Source organism: Chelmon rostratus, chromosome 2 (assembly GCF_017976325.1).
Source record: "Chelmon rostratus isolate fCheRos1 chromosome 2, fCheRos1.pri, whole genome shotgun sequence".
NCBI lineage: Eukaryota > Metazoa > Chordata > Actinopteri > Chaetodontiformes > Chaetodontidae > Chelmon > Chelmon rostratus.
In genome coordinates, this window is record NC_055659.1 from 17,516,793 (window position 1) to 17,535,175 (window position 18,383).

At 41.4% G+C, this 18,383-nt stretch overlaps 1 protein-coding gene across 1 annotated transcript; it reads right to left on the reverse strand.

The window, feature by feature from the left end:
• Positions 1 to 143: 143 nt before the first annotated feature.
• prkcda (protein kinase C, delta a) lies at positions 144 to 14,183 on the reverse strand. Its single transcript, XM_041947387.1, has 18 exons — positions 14,074 to 14,183; positions 10,229 to 10,358; positions 9,898 to 10,097; positions 9,743 to 9,809; positions 8,552 to 8,708; positions 8,067 to 8,098; positions 7,795 to 7,880; positions 7,125 to 7,254; positions 6,946 to 7,046; positions 5,346 to 5,442; positions 5,075 to 5,205; positions 4,703 to 4,876; positions 4,507 to 4,598; positions 2,699 to 2,761; positions 1,939 to 2,077; positions 1,613 to 1,801; positions 1,317 to 1,445; positions 144 to 1,183 (listed from the first exon to the last, which is right to left on the reverse strand). The coding sequence occupies exons 2-18, from the start codon at positions 10,335 to 10,337 to the stop codon at positions 1,025 to 1,027; spliced, it is 2,055 nt and encodes a 684-aa protein (XP_041803321.1). The 5' UTR covers positions 10,338 to 10,358; positions 14,074 to 14,183; the 3' UTR covers positions 144 to 1,024.
• Positions 14,184 to 18,383: the final 4,200 nt, after the last annotated feature.

An 18,383-nucleotide genomic window follows, 5' to 3' on the forward strand; every position in this document is an offset into this window, starting at 1 on the left:
CTTATTAGTTACCTGTCACTTTGAACCATCGATAAGACCTGATTTGACTAAACCTTCTAACATTTCCTGTTTTTGAGAACACTTTTCATATTATGCGGCCAGTGTAAACTGCAGAGGTTTTATAAATAGCACATCAGACTTGGGAGTTGATGCTTTTTTAATCAGATGTAAAAGATGGAGACAGTAAAAAAAAGTACATCCTTAGTGAACCAATATACATGTTACAACAATATACATATACATCATCTATATACAGCATTTCAGTAACTTCCCCCTCATTGTAATGAAAGTCACGTACCGTAACTGAAGTTTTTGCACTCCTGAGTGCATCCAGTCCACCCATCCAGAGACAGGACCTATCAACACAGCTGACATCAGCTGTTACTTTACATTTGTTCTTTACATGGCACAGTTCAATCACACGACCAGAAGTTGTTCTTTGTCAGCAAGACATGGTTTATCGAGTCAAAGGCAAGAATTCCAATGTTCCAAGACAGATAACATTCATTATTAATCTATATTTAAAGATGATTAGATTTTTGTTGGTCTGATCTCTAGACATGCAGTCACCTCATTCACACATCTACATTTGTTTACAGCATAATTTATTCCTATAGGTTCCTTTTCCTCCTCTGTTCATAAGTTGTCATTCCCGTTTGGGTTGAACTGAATGTTACGAAAACGTACACAAAATGGCTGCAGATGGAAGCAGTGGCGTCAAGTGGAATGTAAGGATTTTCAACCTCCCACCCTAATATTATTATTCATACAGGTCTTCACAACCTAGACAAATAATAAGCATGCACACAAATACAATTACATCAATATATACAGTACAGGTGCCCGTTTCTACTCGTATCATTTCTATACGTACCCAAGGAGAATAGTTTGTGCTTAAAATAAGGTCACAAAAATACTGATTGTAGAGCAGCTCACTCATTTGCAAGTTTAACAATGTGACAGAATAAGGGAACTGTCTGGAAACAGTAGCGATGTAACCTAGGCCAGACTGTCATTACAACAGTCACTTTTCTAAAAGGTGCTCCATCTTAGGGTTGATGAATGAGAAGCCAGAGAACGCCGTCTGATCCATTGAATCTATGAAGTTCTTATCGCTGTGGGACAGACGAGGCTTCTCACTGAGGAACTCACGATCAAAGTTGCTGCAATCATTCGGTGCTTTCTGTAATTGAGAACAAACATATCTCAGCAAAATTTTAAAGAGGTAATCCTCACAGATTATGTACACATGTAAATATGGCATGTAATGCATATTTCATCATAATTGAATCCTGTGATTTATGTATGGGTCATACCACTTTGGGTTTGAAGGGGGGTTCAACCTCTCTCCTTTCCAAGGCCTGCCAGTTTATGGTCTTGAAGAAGGGGTGTAAACGGATATTACCCACGACTCCTAGCCTGCGAGTGGGGTCTCTCTCGAACAACTGCAGGGAGTCAGTAAGGGTAGGTAAGGAATGTGCACCATTACATCTCATGTACGTATCATATACATTATACACTGAGCACGGAAACACGGAAAGACCACATTTTCCCAGAGGCACAAATGGTGCTCTATGACAGATGTATTTTATATGAAAGGTATTGTACGGACCCGCTCCAGCAGGTCCTTGGCCTCCTTGTTGATCCAGCGAGGATAGTGGGGAGTATCCATGCGGATGGACTCAAACAACTCATCCTCATCGTCTCCATGGAAAGGCGACTGACCAATCAGCATTTCATAGAGCAACACCCCAAACGACCACCAGTCAACTGAGAAGGAGTATTTTTGTCCCAGCAGGATCTGAGTTGCAATGCAATAGTAGAAATAAGACATACTAGACACTGACACTTGTTTGCTTGTAGAATGAGAAAAGCAAATCGGCTGCAGAATTTAACATTTTAGAAAAAGATAGCATCTCTAAGTATGAAACACTGTACCTCTGGAGCGATATAGTCAGGAGTACCACAGAAAGTTGTGGCACGGTTATCTCCAAACAAGTTCTCCTTGCACATGCCAAAGTCAGCGATCTTTATGTGTCCCTCATGATCAAGCATCACATTGTCTAATTTAAGATCTCTGGTAGAAACAATCACAGCAGAATTGGAAATACATATGAATGAGGGTAATAGACGTTTTCAGTTCATTTCAAGATCAAAACCTTGGACCAAAACTTGTCTGAGATAGGTGATCTATTAAAAATTTAGTCCATTGTTCATGTGTTAATTTAGAAATGAAAAAAAAAGACATTTTGTAAAAGTCATATTGTTCTCACATAGTCATGCAATTGCAAGCAGTTTCACTATTCCATTTTCTTCTTCACACTCTCTACAGCCCACTGTTTTTCTTCTGAATCAGATTTTTAGGGTAGACTGCACCCACAGGGACAGTTTTCTAAACAGTCCCTGCTAACAACTGCAATACCACACAATGATAATGAAACTTTCAGGAAAAAAGTGTCAAAATGCGTGGGATTACCTAACCAGGCAAGTTTAATGTCCCTTCAAGTTCATTTTCACCTCACACTTGCAACTGCACTGAAATCAGCGATCTTGTGCCACGTAGGAAAATAATCAAAAACTGTCAGCTGTTATGTAAAGAAAGTATCTTAGTTCATAGGCAAACATGTGAACAACTACCAGTATGGTCATTTAAGTGTGTGCACTGTACATCCAGATGTGCTACATATTTAGCACTGACCTGTAGATGATCCCTTTGGAATGTAAGAACTGAAGACCACAAATGATCTCGGCTGAGTAGAACCTGGAAAGACAAACATGGCAGAGACAGACAGATATCAACAAGTCATCTTTGAGGAATAGCTACAGGTCCACGCTGCAGCTACCTCACAACAGAGTTGGCAGCTAAACACCGGAGTCCCTGCGGAGTGCGGACTGATTTCAGTGTCGAGCTGAATTATTGAGGAGGACATCTGTATGGAGTAGGAGACAGGTGAATAACGCTCTCATAATGTGAAACCTGAGAGCTGCCGTGAGCCGAAAGATTAGCCTATCTCTGACATGCTCTGTTGTCATCTGTGTCAGGTGAAACGAATGAGTCCTAAAAAGAGATAGAGTGTCTCCGCTCTAACCCTATAACTAGCTGTTTACTGGAAATGACCAAATGACAAGGTCTGAATAAGGCGTCATCCCTCACTTAAAACTATTGCAAATACAGCTCTCATAGAACAAGTAAGGAATCACAAAACAGAAAGCAAAATTAAGTCTAGATATGAGGAAGTAGATGTTAGTATGTGAGGAATGCTGAGATGCTGGACTAGACTCTCTGCGGACCGGGTCAACAGGTTACCAGTAGCCACTGGGAGAACAGGGCCTTTGTGCTGATAAAGAGGTCACCGGAAACTCTACAGTTCATTTGCTGCCGAAGGAAAAACATTACATAACCAAAATTCAGGAGACAATTTCCATTCCACTGTGACAACTCGTGCAGCAACACACAAGCTGATTTATTACATTTTAACATATATGTAAACAAGCATGCAGCATGCAACAACCTGCATGTTCTTTTTTTTAATGAATGTATTTCCAGATAATGAAACAGCCTACTTCTCTTTTTCCTCATTCACTGAGGGTAAATTTTCCATCCAGGCTGAATACAGTCACTGACTGAGGAGGCCTGTCGTGGATGCCAACACAAGATCAGATGTCCACGTTTGCAAAGTAGAGAATTACTCCTGTCATCTCATGAGTCCAGGACGCAGCCACCAGTTTAACTACAGGAAATGTACTGGCAGTCCACATTTTAACATCAGTGTTTGTGCTCTCATAATGTGAAACCTGTTTTTTAAACATACACCAGAAGGTTATAAAATACTAATGTGTAGCTTATAGTTAAGAAGAAATATAGTAGTAAATGCATTCATAGTCTTCTAAACATAAACCTAGCTCGTGTCCCAGTGCTTGACTGAAGTCTACTGTAAATATCTTTGTCCTCTGGTAGCTAGAATCAAACCAAACTAGCTTTGCTTCACCTTGACAACTTGGCAAACTCCATCTGTTGAGGAACAGTGTGTGATAATAAAAAGCCTAATGGTTCTTACAGTGAGCTCAAAGCTTTTTTGCTTGTATTATTAAACTTTTATCTGTTGCCTTGAAGCTCGAGTGTGTGTGTGTAACAGCAACTGTGAAGAAATGTTTCACTTCCATCTCTACGTTTGTAAATGTGAGACTTCTTAAAACTTGAGTTGGCTGTGGTGCAGGTGCCACCAAGCTTTAGACCTCACAACACTCTACCATTAGTGAGCCATTGTTTTTTTTCTGGAGAGATTCCCACAGAGTGATGAGTAGAGAGGTGGGTGGTAGTAACGGATACCTCCCTTTACAAATAGTACAGAGGCACTAAGAGCTGCTTGCTCCTTACAAGGCCAGTCTGCTTCTGAGCAGCAGCTAATGGACACCAGAGCCCATCAGCCCATGTGAGCCTATGTACTTTTTTTTTTTTACACCAAGTCTGTGTGTTGTTACATATGTGTGACAATAGCAACTCACGTGGCTCTGTAGAGTTCAAAGCGCCCTTTCTCCTGAATATGAAACATCAAGTCTCCTCCGTTCAGATACTCCATCACAAAGAACAGATGCTCCTGTTGACAAGTTTTATTTAGAGAACTAAGAATACTATTTCCAACCAATGACGACAAGTAGGAAAACAAGGGACAGAGGCACTATTGAGGTGGAAATGGACTACCTTGGTCTGGAAGGTGGAGTAAAGGTGTGTGAGGAAAGGGTTTTCCCAGGCTAAAGCCAAGACTCTCTTCTCTACCATAGTGCACTCCACATCGTCATCCATCAGCACTACATCTTTCTTCAGAGCCTTCACTGCAAAGTACTCTCCACGACCCTTCAGCTCTGCCAGGAGAACCTGTGAGGAGAAGAGAAGAGAAGAGAAGAGGATGGATTAATATTGGCATATTATTATTTCTATTGGAGGCCTGCAATTGCCAGTGTGTTTATGACAAGTATTGACTGAAGTGTTGATTTACTCATGGTTATCCTCTCACTCTGGGGTTGGGGTTTTTAGTCTCACAGTTTAATTCACACTGACATGGTCTCTTTGTACCTTGCCAAAGCTGCCTTTTCCCAAGACCTTGTGGAAGATGAAGTTGTCCACATTGATGCGGGTCAGATGGGTAATGCGAGACTGAGGCCTTGGGCTGGACCCCTCCCACAGTCTGCCATATGGAGATCCATCTGATGGACAAACAAATGCCACACATAAATTACTCCCTGAAGAGGAAGTTCCTATAATTATCTGAAACACTGAACACTTTTGCATATTATTCTGCAAGCATTATCATAGTATAGACACATAGAGAAAAACTTTCACTGACCATTGACATCCAGTCCGGCAAGCTTGTTAACTTCATCATAGATTCCAATATCAGGCAGATTAGGCAGGTTTGGATCTGAACGGCGGGTGGACGATTTCTGATGGAATAACAAATGCAGTAGCAAAAATAAGCATGAAACAGCCAGACCAATGGATTCCCAGCAACGTGGACACATTCAGTCTGACTCTTCTCTTAAAGAGTGATTGTGTGATTTGATGGCGCCCCAAAACTACATACATTACAAACATTACATACAGGCCTGTAAAGAGAGAACAAAAGAGCTGGAGAGTTAAACAACGAGCCAGTCCTTAAACACACCAGAACAGGAAGCTCAGGTTCCTATTGAGGTCAGGTGTCACACTCTCAACAATTCGTCAATACACACTTCGCATTCAAGACGCATTGATGGTAACACTTCATTTTGATAGTCCATTGATTGTCCATCGTAATCAATTTCTTATCAAGGGATTATAAAGACAGTAAACAATGAACTGAGTGTCATGTGATATTCCACTGTGATGGCCACTGATAGATATGCTCTGTCTGGGTCAGTGTTGGGATTAATGTTAGAGAGAGGCCCAGGAAAGGACTGGATTTAGGACTAAAATTGGGTCAAGGTTACATCCAGAATAGTGGTCAGTTTAAGATCATGGTTATGATCAACAGTGACACTTTGTTAAGGACAGAGTTCGGTCATACCAGGGGTAATATCTACCGAATGTTTTCTTTCATTGACTGAATTTTTCTAACAATGATGGAAAAATCTGAAAGCAGTCTGTCATTCTGACAGCAGACGATCGATCTCCCATAATGTTAAGTAATTCACACGCAACGCTGTCAATAATCACATGTAGAACACAGTAAAAGGTTTCTAAGACCTGTCACACTTTTCCCCTATTGCCCATTTGTTCTTTACCTTCATTCAAAACAAAGGTGTATGTGACATGATAAGCCAAAATGTTATATATATACTAGATATAGTTCAATAGTTTGTACTGTTACACCATCTTTTAGCAGATAGTACAATGCAAACATATTCTCAGGATGTTTTGATAGTAGTTAGAAATATTTTTACAGTTTGTTCCATTAATTATGACTTTATCATTAACAAGGTGAAATTATTGTGATTTAGATTTTTCCACTAGATAGTTCAGTACTGTCCTTTGACTTGGACAATATCCAAATTAAATGTTACCACACACTTCAGACATGCTTCCAGACTAACTTAGAAAACAATGCCATTTTTGCATATACTAATGTGTGTAAATGTTTGTCAAAACAAAGTACAATTATAATAATCTTGTAAAAAATTACAATAATCAAGTGCTTTTCTACAACTGTGGTTCTCAGGTCATCATCAAGTTTCATTAGTATTTAAACCCATTTCAATATTTTAATAGATAAGTAAGATATAGTGTCAACAGACACTGCTGCTGCTGTGGCTGAAAGAGCCATGTTATGATTCAATTAGGTGGTATGAGGTTTTGTGTAAGACTTGTCCTTTATACTCTTTAGACTATACTTTGCCTTCATCTTAAATACTTCAACAGACTTCATTGACAACACATTAAAAGACTTGTGATAGTCTCCACAAACTCACCTGGCTGACTTGTGTAAGTGCTTCAGCTAGTAGTTTCTGGTTGATACCACAAAGGTTGGCTACTTTATCTTGACACTTGTGATGGACATTCATGGCACAATCTAGAACAAAAAAAAAATGTAAAAAAGACAAAAGCACACTCACACTCTAACAAGCAGTCAATCATAACTGTGCTGTACCTTCACACTTGAGGCCTTGTTTGACTAGACCCCACAGCAGACTTCCACAGTGGTCGCAGAAGGTGGGACTCATGTAGTTGTTGGTCTTGAAACGGTGTGGCATGTCAATTTTAAAGCGCTCCTTCTGGAACTGCGGGGAAAAACAGGATTCATCACCTCCATGAATGTCCGGCAGCAAAGGCATCCTAATCAGTGCCCTGTGCCACTTCACAGGCCTACGCACTAGTTTCATTTTTTCTTTGCTTTGCTCCTCTGCTTCCCTCTCTGAGATTATACTGTCAGAAGTGAGCACACTGGTGAATAAAAAGGTCTACCTCTACTGTGATCTTAACTGCCTCTCTGAGACCACATCCCATCTATTCTCACCCACCTCACGGGTGGGTGTGTGTGCTTGATCATTTACAGGTAACCATTATCTAGGTCAGTTGGTCTTTGATCATCTTTATCTACCAATATTGATGATCACTGAAAAGAGACTGACTGGTGTCTGCCTTTGTATTAAACTCTGACGCAGCAGCACGTTCCAGTGCAATGATATTACCATCGTTGTTCATACTACTACCACAAAAGCAAAAACCAGACTGAGAGAAGCCCACACTGAACTGAAATTTCTTGACATATGGAGAACACTCACAGTACATGGTGTACTGCACAAATATGTGATACGTACCACAGTATCCCGACTGTTGGCAGCAGTACCGGTACATCTGCCGATGATTTTGTCTATGCATTTCTTGTGGATGGCTGCATTGCATTCTATAAAAAAAAAAAAAAAAGATTTATATACTTTGATGCTGTATCTAAGCACATTTTGTGCACTGGCCATGAAATAATGCTGACAAAATCATCTTTATTCATGGTTGAGTACACATTTTTTTGATATATACCAGCTTCTATTTCAAGCAACAAAGCACAGGAATTTCTTAATTATTGTAGACTTACGTCTGCATTTATAACCTTGCTTGTTGAGTCCCCTGTGAGAGAAAAAGTGACACAAATGGGTCATTTGGTATCATTCTTTGATCATGTAAATAGTTTGCTGGTTAATCACTTGTTAGTCATAATGCTCAGGTACAACACACCCATCCTGATTTGTGTATCAGGATTTCCTTTTTCTACAAACTTCCTCTCCAATGAGACCAAAAAGGTCTTCAAAGCAAATGGATTTGTGGAGATCTGTAGCCATCAAAGGCTGACAGACATTATAATTTCTATGGGCATAACAACTAAATCTTATTGCTTTTATTAATAAAATCACAAGGGAACAGGTTGTCTTACTCACTTTGACAGAAATCAGCCAACTCAGAGACTGTCAAATCCTGCTAAATATCAGGAAGTTCCTTAAAGTATGAAGTCTTTAATCAACACGTGTCTGGTTGTTTGTTTTAGTTTGTGTATCTGATGATCGAAGCGTAGGGCAGACTGACCAGACAAATTCTCTGCACACGGAGCAGAAAGTGGGCTGCCTGAAAAAGGTAGCGATAAACTCGTGGTTCTTTATGAAGTGGATCTTGGCCTGCTTGATGGCCCCTCGTCTACGGTTCAGGGTAGGAGCCTCTTCCTCCTTCGCAGCCTGCTTACTCTCTTCCAGATAAACAGAGAAACACAAATCAGTCGTCCCATAACACTGCAATGGGAAAAACAAAGGTCATTTTGTATATGTCTCAAATGGATTGTCTTGTCTTGAATGCGAATGCTTGTGAATGATAAGATTAAATTAGCAAGGAAAAGTACTGACTAGTGGCTGAGCAGTCTGTGTGTATATAGGAGCTACAGATTAAGTTGTATAAACATGGTATTTGTGTATATGATGAATACTTAAGACAAGAGACCAATTATTATTATTATAGATTTTATACTGTTCACGTACTTTCCTATTCTACTCTATTACTCAATCATCTTCTTTCTATGAGTGATGGGGTTCTATGTTAATGCAACATTTTCTGCTAGTTAGGACAGTTCTGATTATTTCATGCAAGTGATTCCTATATTAGTGTTTTTGTCTGTGCTCTGGTTTGAAGTGTTTGGGTCTAACTTAGAAAAAAGGTGATGTCACATATGTCTGTGCACCAATCAGAATTTAGTAACAAAATCCAGTTCAGAGTTAAGGGCTGTCTGCCAGTGTTGCCAGGCCCCTGTCAGTCAAGTCTGATCAAACCATACCCACACAGGCCTGATGAAGCAATTATCAAACTCGTAGTAAATAACAATCAAGGATGTTTTTTTGGAGAGTTTCTTTTATAATCATATTTAATGTTATAGAGTAATACTTATGATTTGAAACCAAGTTTACATGGGCTTCAGTGGCAACATGGCAAATGTTAAACACACATAGCTAAAGAAAATAGATTAGAGAAAAGGGTTGGGCGATATGACAGCATAGTTCCCACTGCAGGAGCTACACCTTATAGTCTCTAATATATATTCAGAGGAGACTATGGTTATGGTTATTTTAAACCATTTCTTAATTGAATTTACAGAATGATTACTGTATCCTGATATAATTTGTTACCGTGAAATAAAATTAAATATACCATGATAGAAGGTTTTAGCCATATCGCCCACCTGAAGCTGAGAGCAGAGGAGAGTAGAAAATGTTTCCGCTTTATTTCCTTTACCTGTATCCCCTCCCTCCAGAAAATACTGCACTGCCATCATCACTTTCCCAGAAGGATGGAGATCCACCTGAACACAGTTAGACACACAGGCAGTTACACACAGACAGTCAGAGATATACCTCTACAGGGACAGAGGACAGTCGGTAATGTCCTACCCAGAACTCAGCACGCCCGTTGGCTTTCTTGCAGCGCTCAGCAAGGACAGACACTCCAACAGTGACCTCAGCCAGCGGCTCTTCCGCTGTCTTCATCAGCAGTACCTCAATCACACGACCTTCATAGATGTGCGCATCAAAACTGGCCTTCCAAGCCGGGTACATGGTGGGTTTCCGCTGCACCAGGGTCTTACCTCGTTCTAGGAAAAGGAAGATGGACAGAGAGAAAGAAGGTGTTTTCATGCACAGGAAAAAAGTAGTACTAGCTTTTTTTGCAGAGGTGACAATTTCTCTAAAAGACAGGGTGGTATAGGCTTTTAAAGTTTCCCACCAGTTGTCAAGGCTTCCTTCATCTTGATTGCACAGAAGGGCGGGTCGGCCAGAGGAGGCAGGACGCCCAAGTCGTACGAATTAAAGGCGATCCTCAAGAAAGGAGCCATGGTGACAAGTACCAAGGTCACCTGCTCCCAGAGATGGACAAACACAGTGTTACCCAGGTGACATTTATCTACTGTATCATGACATGCTAGTTACACACACAGTTCAAAATCATACCCACTTATTATACTGCATACATACACACAGTTGCATATAGGTCTTTGTTCAACTGCTAAATCTCTATGTACATTGTGAGGTCCACCAATATCAGAAAAGAAAAGAAAAGAAAAGAAAAAAAGATTTAATTGATGTCTGAGAAATACATTTCAAACATAATCATGACACCCTGTCAAACACCTGCACTCACACACACTTCTGATGAACCACAGTGATATTCACAGAAATGGGGAAAAAACTGGATGCTCCTTTCTCACCATGAGAAATTTCTAGGCAGTCACACCCACATGGAGGAGAGAGACAAAATAACCTTGCACTTCCGTCAACTACAAGGACCATCTATTGCAAAATAAACATTGCTTTGGGCTCTTGTGACAGGCATTTTTAATTTTTCAAAAGAGATTTTATAGACCCTATGATTGAATGATGAAGAAAAAAATCAATATATTAAAAGACGATGAAAACGAGTTGGATCCCTTGTGTTGTGGAGGTGAAATATATGCTGATAGTGTCACATTGGAGAGAGATCAATATCAAGATCATATCAATATCCCTTCATGTTGAGCACTAGATGCCACAGGCATGATTTACTACTTATGTATGTCACACCGCGGTGAGGTCTGTCTCGTCATGGGGTTTTTGTCTTGTCATTTCCTGTTTTATTTTGAAGGTCTAACTCTCCTCTCGTTTCAGAGCACTTGCCCTTCCTCATGTGTCCCGTGTGTCCGCCCCGATCACCTGTTGTCTCCACCTGTTCCTGATTACCCTCCATGTGTTAAATAGTCTGCATCTCCCTTGTCTTGTGCCAGTGTGTCTTTGTCCATCGGCGATTCACCCGAGCCTGTCTTCTCCCTTGTCCTTGCCACAGCCACATTCATTGTCCATCAGCTCTTGTTTCCTCTTCGTGAGTGTTTTGATTTGTAATTTTGATAATTTAGTTTCTGGTTTATTTTCATAGAATATATCATAGCTGATTTGTTTTCCTCTGTATTGAGAGATTTTCTGTTGGATTTATTTTGTTACTTAGACTCTAGTTCCTCCGTTTTTTTAGTGTATTTTGAGTTTGTAGTTTTTCTTATCTAGTTTCATTAAGCCATTTCCGTTTTCATAGCCCTTGTGTTTTCCTCCTTCAGGAGCGTCTTTTGTTTCTTAGTTTTCATAGTCATAGAGATTTCTGTTTCTTTGTTATTTTACTATATTATAGATATATATTGTGATAGCCTTTTGCCTAGAGTAATTTCATAGCCTATTTGTTTAACACTCCGCGAAGTGGTTCTTGGGTTTTGTTCAATAAAGATCTGTGTGAGTAATCTCTGCATCTGAGTCCCGGCCTGACAACGTAAGTTTACATGTGCTGCAGATGGAGCAACAACTTTTTTTTCTATAGCAGCCTATGCACTACCAGCGTTTGTATGTGCAATGCAAAAGGTGACGCCCACCAATTTCATATGTTGGTCAGGCACTTCAGTCACACCCATGCTGCCTTACATGCCTGATCTGTTAATTCCACACCTCATTCTGTAAAAGACACCGCGATGTCAAATGTGGCGGCATCATTTGCGCCTTTGCCACTTGTCTGGCTCCTTGTGTCACTGTGGTGTGTGTCACTGTAGTTCCTGAAAGGCTGTAGCTGCAGCAGTGTAAGTGTTTGCCTGTGCTACAAAGGTAGAGCAAGCCTCAACATGTCGCTAATCCAAATTCAAGCATGCAGCGCACCACAGTAGGCCTAGCTGGTATTCACAATCCTAAAACCGTAACCGCCCACACTGAGACAAGAAAAGTAAGACACAGGAAAAAAAAGTGTGCACTAAGAGGGGAGGGAGGGTGATGAACGCCCATGTTCACTTACTCACTCACTGCTGCTGTGAGCTGTGATGTCAGGGTTCTGGGAGTTAATCAATACCAAGCACACTGTGTGATTGAGGGCGGTCGTGATTGATTACCTCGCAAACTGTTCATGTGCAGTTTCGATTTGTCCCATCTGTTAAATTCAGTAGTAATGTCCCTTGCACCAGTATACTGTAAATTGTAAACTTCAGCCTAACTTCTTAATATACATTTCATTAAATAGGCCACATCCTGATACCTTCATTAAGGACCAACACAAAAGTGTGTTTTTTAGCATGAGTAGCAATGTACTATTACTAAGGCTAAATTTTGTTATTATATTATTACAACTCTGAGTTTGGGGGCTATTTAAAAAAAAAACGCATGCATGTATGCTTGTATCTGAACACCATATATCTAAATACAAGATAAGCAACTTTTACACAGATATTGGATGCATAGTTGTAGCATCTGCTTCTCTATGTCAAGACTGAGTGCTGGAGATTGAACCGAGCACTAACATGTAAAGTTATTTGAAATAACAGCAGGAAAGAGTGCCCTTGTTCCATTGTGACAGGAAGAGAGAGTGAAGTAAAATACAGAAAAAGGCAAACAGCCTGGCCTTGTACAGGAATCTGCTACATGGATGGACTCCAAACAATTTTGGACCACCTCACAATGTAAGCATCTGCATTAAACTGCACCCTGACTGCTGGTGATGGAAACATGTCCTCACACTTACCTCTCTGAGACACACACACACACACACACACGTGGTGAAAGTGTGACAGCTAAGAACATATTGTAACTAGTTCTGACATCCAACGACAAATTTCGCTGTACAAAACACTATGACAGTCACAAAGAACAGAGCAGCTGTTAATGTGATTTACAAGACGACTGTGAGCGTGCAGTCATCTGAAGAGATTCAACATCGACCGAGAATCAGTCAGCGCATCTGATTTGCTTCACGCAGCACTTCTGTTTCTGAAGGATGTGGTCGATCAGTCAGCTAACTGCAGATGTCACCTGTCTGACTCAGTCTGCAACCACATTCTGTTTCGTACAAATAAATGTAGCGGTTTATTTAAAAACGGGTCTGTCTTTGCAGCCCAGACCTGCCCGCATTCCGCATCACGCCCGGTGTTACAACATATTCTGTGACCCGTGAGATTCCGTGACCTGACCTGGAATTCTATATCGCCGCCACAGCCACACAAATGTAGCTGTGGCTGATAGTGCCCTAATAGCTAAGCCCATTGAATTTAAGCCAGATCGGGTAACACATTTTGAGAGCATAAAGTGGTGGTGGCCGGGTGAGTTTGCCTTGGAGCCATCGCCTGTCAATGTTCATCAACCTTTTTTTTTTCCATAGTTGACCCTGTAGCGCAATAACATCTGACAGCTCAGATTCCGTCGCACAAATTCAATTAAAATGTTTTAAAAGCGAGGCAACACGATGCTAAAAAGTTGGTAAGGGGTTATTATTTCAATCAGAACAGCTAGCTAGGCACTGAAATTTTGTTTTCCATGTTCACAGAAACCGCGTAGAGATGACAATACCGTAAGTTAACGCTCGTTTTCAAAGTGTAAATACTTAGCTAACGTTAGCACCAACGGTCACGGCTGAGCGACTTGAACGCTACAGTTCGTCTCGACTCAGATGCGAGACGAAAAAGGAGAAGAGGGGGCACGGTTTCTTGATCTTTGAACAACTTTCTGCAAACTCCACGCGTCAAAGACCGCAGCTCTGTGGAAAAAGTCGATAAAAAAGGGTTAAAACGGCGGTCTCACCTCGCCCTGCAGACTCGGTGCTGTTGATTTTCACCGCGGCACGACGAAAGTTGCTCTTTTCTCTTCCTCTCGTTTTTTCGCTCTGTGATTCCGTCGATTGAGGAAGTGTGGCGCGCGCTCGCAGAGGCTCGGCAAGCTGTGACGTTTACCTGCTACACACACACATACGCGCGCGCGCGCAGACACACACACACACACACACACAGCGGTCTGCGCTCCAGTCGTCGAAAATTACCCAGTTGCCCTATTTTGAATAAAGGGACTGTCAGTATGGCTGTTATAATGTGTTTTTCCACATGAGTTGCATTAGTCCTCGCCATACACATGGAAATATGTATCTGTATTTTTTCATCGAAACCGGCTCGGGTGATAAACGTGATGGTGTGGGTTGATCACTGCAGACCTGTTGATCATCCGAACTGAAAAAAAACTTGTCCAGGCAACCACGACTGTAGATAAAGATCTGCATTGCTGGCTAGTGTGCCCTAGATTACTGTAACATGGCCCTGAATGTGGGGGAAGAGATGTTTTTTTTTCTTTTTTACTTAAAGTCTTTGTGTAGCAGGGGATGGGGTCACGTGGTACTGTAGGCTGCGGGGGTAGTTTTGAGGTTTGAGCAAGGTTTTTGCTGCTGAGGAGGTGGCACATTTGGCTCCTGCAGCCAAAAGATCTTTTCTTGTCCTAAACTAACACAAGCACTCAAAATTAGCCATATCCTGTATTTATTTCATGCCTGCATTCACCCCCTCACACACACACACACACACACACATCTAAATATACAGCATGTGTGTGCAAATGAGCAAGGGCAGCTATTCTCATCAGTTGACACGAATGAAATATTGGCTGAAGTGAAGACCTAAATGAGGAAATGCGGCCGATAAATTCCTGCAGACTGACTCATAATTAAATATTTAGGTGCAGTTTACAAGTATGAGACTGCTACTGCTGTGCAGCGTGGATGTGGAGTGAAACCTGGCAGGAACAGGCTGACAGGCCACAGGTGTGTCAGCTCTCCTCTCTCCTCGGAGGAGTTACATAACAGACAGATTGTGACTCACTGTAGGCACAGGAAGTCCACAGTGGAGACTAGGTGTGTGCATTAAAGAGTTCCTTGCTCAGCTGCTCTTCTCTGACTCTGACAGATGTACGTTCAAAGCTTGAGGAACCCTCTCCTTCTGTTCTTCCTCTAGCAAACACTTTCACATCCGCACATACCCTCTGTGATGATCCAGACGTGGGATGTATAGGCTGCAGCACAGGCGGATGTTAGATTTATTGTACAGAGCCTAGAGAGAGCCAGACGAAGATCTACACAGAAACTCCCTGCATGGAGCTGACACATGCAGCTATATGGTTCTGCTGGAGTACAGACAAGACAAAGTTGCAACATGTGTGTTTGAGTTTGCTATTATGGTGTTTTAATGTATGAATACATACATGACTGACCCCAGCCAGTACATTATTTAATTTTTTTTATTTTAGTTAAATTGCTTACCAATTATGTAAAAACTAAGGTAATTAATGGTCACAAATGGTTCATTTTAGGGTATCACGTCAAAAAAGGTTGGGAACCACCAATTTCAGATATTATTTTAATTCAGAGAGTGTTAAACACATTGACAGCAATTGCAAATGCAAATGCAAAAAAAAAAATAACCCAGATTCACAATATTTTCAGATTAAATGCAAAAATGACAAATATTAATACCACGTTCATCCTGGTAGCCACTGACTTAAACATTAAAGCATCTATTAAATAGGCAGGTGAAGAAATACACTTGGATCTTAAAGGACACATGAGGGTGTGTGTGAAGTGAATGGCCATTGCTGGCAAAGTATGTTGAGTAAGGCTGAGGGATTTGATCAATGCAAGAGTCAGGTCAAAGAGGAATGATGCATCAGGCTGGGTATGGTGACCAAATGTTGTCCCTGCATTGTATTAAGGGCAGTGAACCAAAGGTCATTTTGCTAATGAAATAATAAGGAAAGCTAAAGTGCATGAGAGTCAGCAGCCATGTCAGTGGGTTAAACGTTTTGGCAATCATGATAGTACTGCTGCTAGCAAATAATGAGTCTTAACCTACAGTTTTGTTAAATGAAGTTGTTTTTAATGATAAGACTGTATAAAATGTCTTGCTTCAAGAAAAAAAAACATCTTCAGGCTTTCCTGCATAGAGTTGGATGAAAAGATTGATGCCACTCTTACACCTGTCTGCTAAATGTGAAGCTATAGTGTAGCTAGCATAAACACTGGAAACAAGGGGAAACAGCTAGCCTAGCTCTGTCCGATTGCAACAAAATCCACCCACCAGCGCGTATAATGATCATTTATGAACAAGCCATATGTGGATTGTTTAATCCATACAAAGCCAGGCTAGATTTCTCTAACTGTTTCAAGTCTTTATGCTAAGCTAAGATAACCAGCTGTTGGCCCTAGCTTCATACAGAACAGACAAACATGCGAGTGGTAACAGTTGTCTCATCTAATTCTCCTAAAGAAAGCTATCATGCGTATTCCAAAATGTCAAACTATTCCATTCAATATAATAAAAAATAACAACACCCTGACCATTTTTGTCTCCGCTCAAAGGCTCCAGACAGATTTTATGTCTCTCAGTGCCGGCCCTGCTGACACGTGTTTACACTTCTCTCTCCGGCAGAGGTTGTGATAGCTGCCGATGACAGAATGGTCACGAGAGACTGGAAAGCATGATGCAGGCTCCATGTTTAGGCATCAGGGATGATGGATGTTCAGTCAGAGGTGCAGAGCGTGCTGAAGGCTCTGTGTTTTTCTCTGTTTGTCCTGTTGAGGGGGAGTGGGCTATTTAAAGCTTTAGGGGAGGTGGAATAGGTGTAACATTGACTTGGCTGTGTAGGCTGCAAAGAGTTTGCAAAGTGGGACACAAGAGTGCGTCCCTCAATTCTTCCAGCCTCTCAACATCTTGTTCTCTCCCTCTCCCCATCTGCGAAGGGCGCCGAGAGACACAGGACAAGGTGCAAACCCAGAAATGTCAAACCAATGTCAAGTGGACACAGATTCTTTTTCCCGCCCATGTCCTATTTCTTAGTCTTTTTATTTAAATGTCCAGCTATTATGTAATAAAATCCTTCCTTTCCCCCTGAGCATCTGCTGCCCACGCAACACTATGAAAGATGAGAAGCGTTCTGTTGCAATTCACGACATCAACACAAACACTGCCTGCTCAGACTAAAGCTGAAAATGACCAGAAAGTTTGTCAGGGTGAGTTTGTTAGGGAAAAACTCCACCGTTCATGAAAAATCAGTGGAAAAAAAACAAACAAACAAACCATAGATCAACTCAGAATAAATATTTCAGCTTTTTCGGCATCAGCTGTTGACGATTCCTGAGGCTGAGCACATATAACAGAGCTGAATGCATCCGACCTCATTGAGTAGGCTGTGTGTATGATTGATTATTTGCTTCTCTCCGCATTGCTCCTGCCTGCAGCGATATGGAAGTAAGCGTGGATTATGACACTGTTGCTGCGCTGTAAAGAAAAAGCCTCTTTTTCCACCATCAGCCCCACAGCAAGCTTTCTTTACTTGTTATTTTAATTAAGTCAGAACACTGGGAATCCCTAAAAGTGTGACTGGACATTCCAGTTTGTGTCCTGTCAACTCTTCAATCAGCTCAAGTCAAGATTTCCTGTTTCTTGTTGCTTTGCTGTGATCAGAAGAACAGTAAAAAAAAAAGAAGTCTGGTAAAAATACAAACACGAAGGCTTTGTTTTACAGACAACACTTCTGTCTTTAGGTAAACTGGGTATCACTGCCACAGCCAATTAAAAGAAGCTTTTCCAGCAGAAGGATTCAGTGTGAAGGAGCAGGTGCAGGACGTGTGGGATGATAAATACCTCGAAAAAACTGTCACTTGCAAGGAATTTGTGTGTCGTGTCATAACCAACGGCAAAAAAGGGAGGAAAGCACTGCAAAGATTTGAGGAAGAAGAAGAGAGAAGCAACAGAGGAGGGAGTAAACAGAACTGGGGCTAGAGAGGGAGAGCAGAGTGATGAATGTTCTGTCCTCTAAATAGGACGAGGTGTCTGCAACTTTTCAGGAGCCCCAGAAAGCAAACTTTCTGCCTGACATTATTCTGGGTCAGGAAGCCTCCTGGGGAGGGGGGAAAGAAGAGCAGGCCTGGCCTTTCTCTGGCCGTACAGCACACTGGTCTGTGTGTCACTCAGTCCCCGCTGTCTTCCAAAACAGCTCAGAGCGTGATCTGAAACACTCACCCGCTTCATCACAAGCATCATCTGCATGTCAGCGCAGACAAGATATGCTCAAGG

Coding starts and splice junctions, on each gene's coding strand:
- prkcda (XM_041947387.1), bottom strand. CDS start 10,337: ATGGCTCCTTTCTTGAGGATCGCCTTTAATTCGTACGACTTGGGCGTC. Junction 10,098..10,228: donor GAAGGAAGCCTTGACAACTG/GTGGGAAACTTT, acceptor TCCTTTTCCTAG/AACGAGGTAAGACCCTGGTG. Junction 7,255..7,794: donor CCAACAGTCGGGATACTGTG/GTACGTATCACA, acceptor TTTTCCCCGCAG/TTCCAGAAGGAGCGCTTTAA.